The sequence below is a fragment of the Echinops telfairi genome, unplaced genomic scaffold, assembly GCF_000313985.2.
Source record: "Echinops telfairi isolate 266 unplaced genomic scaffold, ASM31398v2 ScPeMD7_9;HRSCAF=40, whole genome shotgun sequence".
Classification (NCBI taxonomy): Eukaryota; Metazoa; Chordata; class Mammalia; order Afrosoricida; family Tenrecidae; genus Echinops; species Echinops telfairi.
The window spans coordinates 80603432-80613320 of NW_022103906.1; the positions used below are offsets into that span (position 1 = coordinate 80603432).

A 9889-nucleotide genomic window follows, 5' to 3' on the forward strand; every position below is an offset into this window, starting at 1 on the left:
TGTGTGTGTGTGTGTGTGCAAATATGTGGATGGTTTTTTGTGGTACATGTAATCGCTTGAGATTTTGTTTACACAATTATCTTGGAGGCGTTGTAATAGCTTCATGAAATTAACATGAAGAATGATGAAGTGTGTATATATATATATTTTGTGCATATGCATATACAAATAATTTTACAAGGGGGCTTCAAAAATTAGTGGAAACGTTCTTCACATATATGGTTCCATGGTATTGTGTTCATCATGTTCGACTATCAACTATCTTTTCCTAAATTAGGCCATCACCTTTAATAGAAATACTGGGCTCTCCTTTCCTGCTCCTACCCATTCACTCAGCATAGTTAGTTAGATTTTTCAAAGTAATTTAAGATATGGCATTAAACACAATTCTTATTTTGTTTAACTTTTTATTGTGAGTTAGTTGTAGATTGACAGCACAGATCATCAGTTTTACATTGACTAGTTCATACACAATTTGTTTCCACTCCGCCATTGCTATCCCCTCAATGGACCATCGCTTATTTTGCTTTCTCTTTGTACTTTTTGTTTCCGTTTCGTGTTCTTTCCTAACCATTTGAGCATTGTCCTGGGTAAAGGCTGCCATTTTGATCTTAAATAGTTGATTATTCTAACATAGGGCTGGGTTTAGTTCCAGACCTGAAGGTTGACTGAAGACCATAGTCTTAGGAGTTCCACCTGTCCCTTTCTGACCAGTACGCTTGGTCTCTTTTTATTATTTTGATTTTTTTCCTACATTTTTTTCTCTCACTCTCTATCCTTTTCAGAGAAGTGGTGGTCTAGTGTTTATAGAAACTGATGATAAGAAAGCTCTAAAATAGATGTGGTGGTGATTGTACAACTCCACTTGATATGACTGAACTGTTCAATTTTATGATATGTGAATTATGTACCAATAAAACTGTTGGGGAAAAATGTTAAAAGAATCATTTCTCATTATACACAATACTTTCTTCACAAAACATACAACAAATAAACCTGTAAACTTATACTCTGATATTACGTATACTTTGATATATACTACTTGTACACTGATGTAATAGATTTAATATTCACTCAAAAAAATGTAATAAATAGTAGTTTACATAGTCAAGATTTTGAATGGAGTGTTTTCAGGCTGGATAAGTGGGATTGCTTCAGTTAGCTTAGTGAATGAGCCTAGCAGCATACTCAGCATTTGTTTCCATGGAAACTTTGTCTCATAATTCATCATCTTACTTATCCTTAAATATTTCTGGAGGGGTAAATCAGTGTAATCCCTATTTGATAAGAGACCAAATTAGGTAGTTTAATAGTCATGTCAAATATGAGAATTAATTACTATTTGTTAAGTACTTAGATCAATTTATGGACATACAGGAAATACCATATAAATGTTTGTGGGAAAGGTAAATAAAACTTGCTAAAGTGTTAGAATGTATTTTATGGATGCGTGTGCTCAATTCTAGTTTCTCAAAATATCTGTTAAGCCAACCTTATGTTTATTTTAAATATTAAATATTTTACAAATTTAATTACTAAATTACTAGACTTAAGTAAATCTGCTTCAGTAAGTCCTTGTTTCCTTGTAGCAAATTATAGTTTTTGTCTTTAAAAACTGAATAGTTTTTAAAAACAGTTCCATGTTTTAATTGGGCATTGTCTTATTAATGCTGGTTTTAAAAGAGGTATTTAATTGGGATCTTATATACAGCTACACATCAAAGGGTGATTTAATCATGCATGCCACTTTGTATGATCCCATCATTGTCTAAGCCCCATGTTTCTTATATGATTGTAGTACTGCTGAAGCTGTACTACAGGAAATGGACAACATTAATATCAGACGGAATCGTCGATCTGGAGAAGTAGAACGACTTCGTATGTGGACGGACACAGAATTTGTGAGTGTATTAACTGTAACAACCTTTACAAAGCAGTAGTTGTATCTTATACAGCTTTTCCCTCATTTTCAATTTAGTTTGGGGTTTTATTACTTGCCTTATTCTTATCCATATCTCCTTTGCCAAACCTACCCTTTTACTCAATATTGCCATCTAGTCGATGCCGACTCATAGTGACTCTACATGAATGATCTTATATTTCCTACTCGGAGTCTGTTACTCATCTGATTAAAATCTTTGATTTTTTTAAATGTTTTGGTTCCTAATCAATAAAAATAAATGATGATCTTCGTAATCTGTCTTCATTTTGTCTTTCACCATTGCCCAAGTGAAGCAAATCCTGCCTGCCCAGTACCTTTTACTTCAGTTTTTATTTCTAGATAGTGACTGATGTAACTCTTCCATTATTTCAAGGTTCATTTGAGATGCTATCTCAACAAGAAGAGCACCACCATCTTTGTGCATTTTGAGCATTTTATGCCTTTCTTTTTGTTAGTTTGTTTTACCTTTTGTTATAGTTTCCTCGGACTTGTTTTATTGCCTCCTAGTAGTCTGTGATTTACTTGCAGGGGAGAGTGAGTTTATGGTATTGAATATTTTAAAACGTGCATTTTCCCTTTGTGTGTCCTTTAGCTTTTTATTGTGAGTTAGGTGATGATTTACAGGGTAAAAACTTTTTTCTAGTCAACAATTGATAAAGATTTTGTTTCACGTCATGTATTGCAATCCTTCAATATTTCTTAAGATTTGTTTTCTTTTTCTTTTTATAAATAATTTATTTTTATATTTTATTAGGCGCTCTTACAGCTCTTATCACAATCTATACATCCATTCATTGTGTCAAGCACATATTTTTTTCACATTTGTACATATGTTGACACCATTTTCAAAATGTTTTCTTTCTACTTGAGCCCTTGGTATCAGCTCATTTCCACCCCGCCCCACACCAAGATCCCTTGATAATTTATAAATTATTTTTTTCATGTCTTACACTAACCACTGTCTCTCTTCACCCACTTTTCTGTTGTCCGTCCCCCTGGGAGGGGGTTATATGTCAATCCTTGTGATCGTTTCCTCTTTTGTCTTCCCTACCTTCCCCTTCCCCTCTTGATACCGCAACTCTCATTATTGGTCCTGATGGGTATATCTGTCCTGGATTCACTGTGTTGCAAGCTCTTGTCTGTACCAGTGTACATGCTCTGACTTAGCTGGATTTGTAAGGTAGAATTGGGGTCATGGCACTGGGGTGGGGGAAGCATTAAAGAACCAGAGGAAAGTTGTGTTTCCTCGGTGCTATACTGCACCCTGACAGGCTTGTCTCTTCCTTGTGGCCCTTCTGTATGGGGATGTCCAATTGTGTACAGATGGGCTTTGGGTTTCCACTCTGCCCTCCCCCTCATTCACATTGAGATGATTCCTTGTTTTGGGTCTTTGATGCCTGATATCTGATCATTTTGACACTTCATGATCACACAGGCTGGTGAGCTTCTTCCATGTGGGCTTGGCAAAAGAAACAAAAAACAAAATAACAACCATAACAATAGCAAAAACAACAACAAAAAAAATGAAAAGCCTTTAAATAGTTCCAGGTCTGTTCATTTACGTTTATGAATGATTCCCAGCCAAGTTAGATGGGGTGCCACACTCTGACCCCAAAGCCTATTTTTGGTATTACCTGGGGACTTCATTGCTCTGTTCCCCTGCTGTTCTGTTGCATGCCCTTAGTGTTTCCCCACCATCGGGCACAATTCCCACACTGTGTCTCCAGTGTTGTCCCCGTAGCGCTACGGGTCAGTGAGGGACATCGCTCGCATCTTTTCTTTTGTCCCTCACTGAATTCAAGAAGCTCCATTTAAATAAATTTGTATTTTTTCAAATAGAAGGTCAGTAAGTTTGAATGCGGTTATAACCCACTGGTTTATGCATATTGTAGCATGGAATAAATGCCATGTTAAATATTGAATGGATTTCTTTTTTTAAAAAGGAAAATATGGATATGTATTCAAGAGTGAAGAGGAGAAGAAAATCACTGAGAAGAAATAGCTATGGGATACAGAATCATCACGAAGTTTCTACTGAAGGTGAAGAAGAAGGTTTGTAAAAAACACTTTATGAAATAAATACTAGGTTCATGAGAGAAAGGAGAAATATAAATAATACATGTGTGATATTGCTAGATGGGGGATTTTTAGCTTTTGTCGTCTACATTGTATAATCTGAAATCATTGCTTGTACATCAAACATTGTTACATAGTGTATCTTATATGTAGCCATTAGTGGTACTTAAGTAACCCATTTTGGTGTGGTATTTGCTATGGGTAAATTTGCTTGTTAGTAAGGTTTTATTTGTATTTAGGCATCTTTTAATTGGAAGATTGTTTTGGTATTCATAGCCTCTAAATATCTGATTACTTTTATACCAGGCTTATTTATGGACTCCAATGTAAATGATGAAATTTAGAAATAGGGATTACTGATTCTAGTGGAGGGGTAGGGGTTATACTGTTTTCTTCTAAGTCCTCCAGTTTCTCAGCTTAAGAAACCAGATTGACGTTGTAGGGCTACAATGGGGCATAAGGGAAGTACATTGGTCCTGACGATTATAAACAGATGATCAGTACACCTAAAGGATTTTCTTTTGTAGGCATGCATGGGTTTTCAGAATATTTGGTGTATTTTTTAAACTCACGGATTCCCCCCCCCCCCCAGGAAATTTTACTAGTTCTTACTATTTGTGTAGGTTAGATGGGGGACGAATAGGGTTATTTCTTAGGTTCTGTATTTGTTATATTATTAGCAAGTTTTGAAAGAGCTGGCATTTCGAATGAAAGTATTTTATTGCGAAAATGTTGTTACAACTAGAACCTCTATATTGCTTCCTTTGGACAAAATCTGTATAGGTGAGATAGCTTTATAATGCGATTTTTACATTTTCATTAACAGAACATCTTTGTAATTTTCAAAGTAGATATTCCATGTAAAGAATTTTCTCACATCATAAATAGTGTGCTACTGTGAAATCTTTCTAAAAAAACTAATTTCTGAAGGTTTAAGAAAACTTAAGCAATGTACTTGATACAATTGATGCATGGATTTTTTTTTGTTGCATGGATTGTTATAAGAGCTATAAGAGCCCCCAATGAAATGATTTATGAAAATTACAAAAAAAAAAACCCAAGCCTTTTTGAGTCAAATAATCTATGGTATTATTTGAATCAATAATATATTTGTCTTTTTATACAACACAATGATAATTTTTTTAACTTAGAATAGGCATTCAGATGTAATAAGTAAAACATAAAATCCTTTGCTTGCATTATTTAGCCTTTTGCTTCTCTGAACATCACTGGGAGTCTAAAATTTTTTCCCTATGCCTTAATGTAATGATGGTGTTACTTCAATAATTCTTGTGATGAAAAGTTAATCATAAAATAGGAGGATGAGTCAAACTATTGCTGCTAGGGTTCCAGTTCGTGCATGTTTTGATTTATTTCAAACAAAATGTATAAACAGGTCTCTGCTATTAGTGGATGTCGACAAACAAGTTCTCTTGAGAATATACTTCTTGCATTTTTGTTTGGGTGGGTACTTTCAGAACAAGGTCCATTAACCTGCACCCAATTCACAGTAAAGGGTTTAAACAAAGGTCCAATGACATCATTGGCTTTGGAGGAAATCTACTGGGCCAGTTAAAGTCAAGGCAGCGAGGTCAGCTCAGAAGATTATGGTGACTGTTTCTTTGAGACTGCTAGCGGTTGTCCTGATAAATCTTTCTGAAGATATAGAATGATCATAGGGCCCTTTGAAGTTTTAAGAAAATTGAAAACTGCATTGAGGAGAAAAGGCTAGGAAGGTTGAGTGGAGGAACTTTTCCCCATCACAGCAATGCACCTGCTCCTTCTTTGACGATCGCAAAGGCTGGCCTACAAGAATTCCCTTGAAACTGATGACCTACCATTTAAATGTTCACCCAGTTCATAGTAAAAAGTGAAATAAAAAAAATTAAAAAAAGAATTCCCATGAAAAACCGTATTCCATTACTTATACAGCCCTACTTTTGCCCCATCAGACTTTCTTTTTTAATTGTCAAACTCAACATTTAAAAGTAACACTATTTGAGTTCCTGGGGGATGCCAAAGCCTATTATTCTCATGTGTTATAAATTGAAGGGCACAGAATTTCATGGGAAGGGTTAGACGGAAGCATCACCCTTAAAAGAATATAGAACTAGCTGTAGGATATGTTGAGGAACAATTGCTTTGTAGTTTAGAGTTTTTGTTGAATAAAAATTTCTATAATTTGTAGCAATACTTTTTGACATACCTTCACATAGCATTTGGGAACCATATGCCTACACATTTTCATCAAGCTATTTTACTTTAACCTGTAAGTAGATATCAGATCATAGTAATAGTGAAACTACTTTTTAAATGATTAACTTTTTTAAAGTACCTAAATTCCAATGTGTACAGTTAAATGATCATTCATTTCAAGAAAAACTCTATTTATCAGTACCCTGGAAAGTCTGCTTCATGTACCCATCAATTTTTCTACCCAAATTTAACCTAATAATCTGTTTAACTTTTTTTGGTCACAGATCATTTTACTTATTACTCTTCCTGTAATATTAGTAATGACTTTGTAAGCATAATTTTTGAACTACCAATGGGTATTTGATTAGGACCCCATTCAGTGATTAGCTAGGCATTAGTTGAAGTTTGCTGTAGTGGGAAAAATTTTGAAGTTAGTACTATTTATAACCAAGGAAATGGAAAGATCATAAGTATATCAAGTGATCAAATATGACCACATTAAACCTTTTTTATTATTTACCAGTGGTCTGTATTGATGATTATCGGGAAAAGGATAGCTTTTTAAAAATTTAGGTTAATTATTAACTATATTGATTTATATTGTATCTAAAATACTGACACTATAAAAAGTCATCTGTGAAAAAAGGGTAAAATATGAAATGTAAATATTTGCTTATAGAGTGACACACTGGTGGATAAAAACAAACCTTTTCTCTTGTGTGTGGGGAAACTAGAATCTCAGGAGGAAGATGGAGATATAGAAGTTGAAGAGGCAGAAGAAGAAAACGATAGACCTTATAATTTGAGACAAAGGAAAACAGTGGACCGGTACCAAGCACCTCCCATAGGTAAGAAATGAAATGACTTCTTCCCTTATTGTAGTTGAATAGCTTATTCTTCTGCACTCTTAAAAAAATATATTGCTTAATTTAGAGGAAGGAAGCCTGGAAAGTTTCTTGGTAGATTCTTCTACATGTACTGCTCACACATTCAACTGAAAGAGGGTTAAAATGCAGAGTAATGTCTGGTAATTGGCAATGTAAGACTACCACATATTTTCTACTTTAATGTTTTCTTTGCTTTTTGTGACATGTCTTAATTCTGCAGACTGGTTTTGTCTTAGTGAGTGAGCACTATTGAAAATTGTTCCTTGTGTCTAGCCTTTATTGTTTTTTTAATAGGGTTCAGTCACTTAAATTTTTTCATCTGTATTAAGTGAACATTCAATGTGTTTTAGTCTAAAAAGCTTTCCTAAATATGTTTATTTTCTTTATCTCAAGAGTATTTTAAATTCTATCCCATCGGCTAGATTAATGATCCTATTATTTGTATTACCAAAGGTCCTATCTTATTACCAAAGGTCCAATGGAGGTTACCTAGACTATCTCTTAAGCTGACAATGCTGCCACTAAAGTAGACCAGGGTGTATATATATCTTAGATATATGAATGGATTTTGAGCCCACACTTAATTGTAAGCCCTGATCTAAGGATAATTAGTTCTTATGAAGTGGCCCTGCTCAATATTTACTCTCATGAAGGGATCACTGAATATATGGGTGCTGTAGCAAAGTGTGGTGAAGAAATCAAATGGCATTTGGTTATCAGAAAGAAAAGCACCTGGAGTCCTAAAGGCTTATTGTAAAACAAGCAGCCACCTACGTGAGGTGTTAGCCACGTCCACAGGGAAGGAGTACCCCAGCCTCTGTGATGCAAGGACTAAATGATAAAATCCATGACCAGAGGAGACAATTATATTAGAGCTTAAATTCTTTTTAAAAAAAATCATTTTATTGGGGGCTCATACAACTCTTATCACAATCCATACATACATCAATTGTATAAAGCATATTTGTACATTCGTTACCCTCATTCTCAAAACATTTACTCTCCACTTAAGCCCCTGGCATCAGCTCCTCATTTTTTCCCTCTCCCTCCACGCTCCCCCTTCCCTCATGAACCTTTGATAATTTATAAATGTATTGTTTGGTCATATCTTCCACTGTCGAACGTCTCCCTTCACCCATTTTTCAGTTGTCCGTCCCCCAGGGAGGAGGTTATATGTAGATCCTTATAATCGGTTCCCCCTCTCTACCCCACTCTCTTTCCACCCTCCTGGTATTGCCACTCTCACCACTGGTCCTGAAGGGATCATCCGCCCTGGATTCCCTGTGTTTCCAGTTCCTATCTGTACCCGTGTACATCCTCTGGTCTAGCCAGATTTGTAAGGTAGAATTGGGATCATGATAGTGGGTGGGGAGGAAGCATTTAGGACCCAGAGGAAAGTTGTATGTTTCATTGTTGCTACATTGTACCCTGACTGGCTCGTCTCATCCCCACAACCCTTCTGTAAGGGGATGTCCAGTTGCCTACACATGGGCTTTGGGTCCCTACTGAGCTTAAATTCTGAGCACCATGTTCTAGAAAGTTATGGATGACATTAAACGCCTCAAATCTATTTGCAGAGCACCCACCAGGGTTAAGCCTCTATTGGATTCCATCTGAACATCAACTGGTGTTGCGAATAGTCTTCTTTTGAGTGCATTGGAAAGGGCATTAACTCTATCTGCCTGACCAGCCCAGAGAGAGGCAGTCTCCTATGGGAGCTTGCCTGGGTGTGGGTTTGAGGGAGATCACTGTATGGAGGGTGGGTTTGGGTGGGTGGGTGTTGCATTGTCATGAATTATGTCCTGGTTGTCTTGGTGGTGGGGTGGGAGGGGTCTGCACCAATCTTGTAAGCTGGTCTGTCTGTCAAAACATATATCTCAATCAAGGCCTCTCGTTCCCACTCTGGTAAACCTATCTTCCACCAACTATGCATTTGTGACAATTTTACTTGACCTTTCATCTAATGTTCTTTTTTTTGGTTAGGTATACCTTAGTCATCAAAGCGATGTCTTTGCTTTTAATTTTTATTTAAAATTTTTATTAGCATATATCTCATAACCCTATCACTTAATCATTTAGTCATATTAAGACGATTGGTATAATCATCACTACAATCAATTTTAGAACATTTTCTTATATTCATTATAGTTAACTCCCCATTTCTTTAAAAAAAAATCATTTTATTGGGCACTCGTACAACTCTTATCACAATCTGTCCGTACACCCATTGTGTCAAGCACATTTGTACTTTCATTGCCCTCATTATTCTCAGCTCCCCATTTCTTCCCATCCTCCCCTGCCATGGTCCTAGGCAATTATCAGTCCACTTACTGCCTCTAGATCCACCTATCCTGGATTTCATATACAGAAAGCCATACAGAACACAAATAGGAACCAACCAAACAAACAAAAACCCCAACAACATTGACTAGACAAAACAGGAAAATCTCAAACAAAAAGAAATCGCAAAACATTAAAAACTGAAACAACTTTAAAATGGAACAAAAGGGAGATCAAATGATAGGTATTACATTTTAACATAACTGCATCTGCCAAAATTGACACTTTATAGTGTTTTCTGTCTGATTGCAAGGCTATCCACACCCCTCCACTATGGTCAGAGGGGGGATTCAACAGAGGCTCAATAATTTTTTTTTTGTTAAGAGGCTTAATTCTTTTTTTTAAACATTTTATTAGGGGCTCGTACAACTGTTATCGCAATCCATACACACACCAATTGGGTAAAGCACATTTGTACATCATTCTCAAAACATTTTCTCTCCACTTA

At 35.8% G+C, this 9889-nt stretch overlaps 1 protein-coding gene across 1 annotated transcript in view; it reads left to right on the forward strand.

Annotated features, from left to right (window-relative positions):
* The window catches only part of ATAD2B (ATPase family AAA domain containing 2B), a 173536-nt gene that overhangs the window by 40751 nt on the left and 122896 nt on the right, over positions 1 to 9889 (forward strand). Inside the window, exons 5-7 of the mRNA XM_004696060.3 lie at positions 1799 to 1901; positions 3886 to 3994; positions 6949 to 7062. Of these exons, the coding sequence (XP_004696117.1) occupies positions 1799 to 1901; positions 3886 to 3994; positions 6949 to 7062 (326 nt within the window). The remainder of the gene's footprint in view (positions 1 to 1798; positions 1902 to 3885; positions 3995 to 6948; positions 7063 to 9889) is intronic.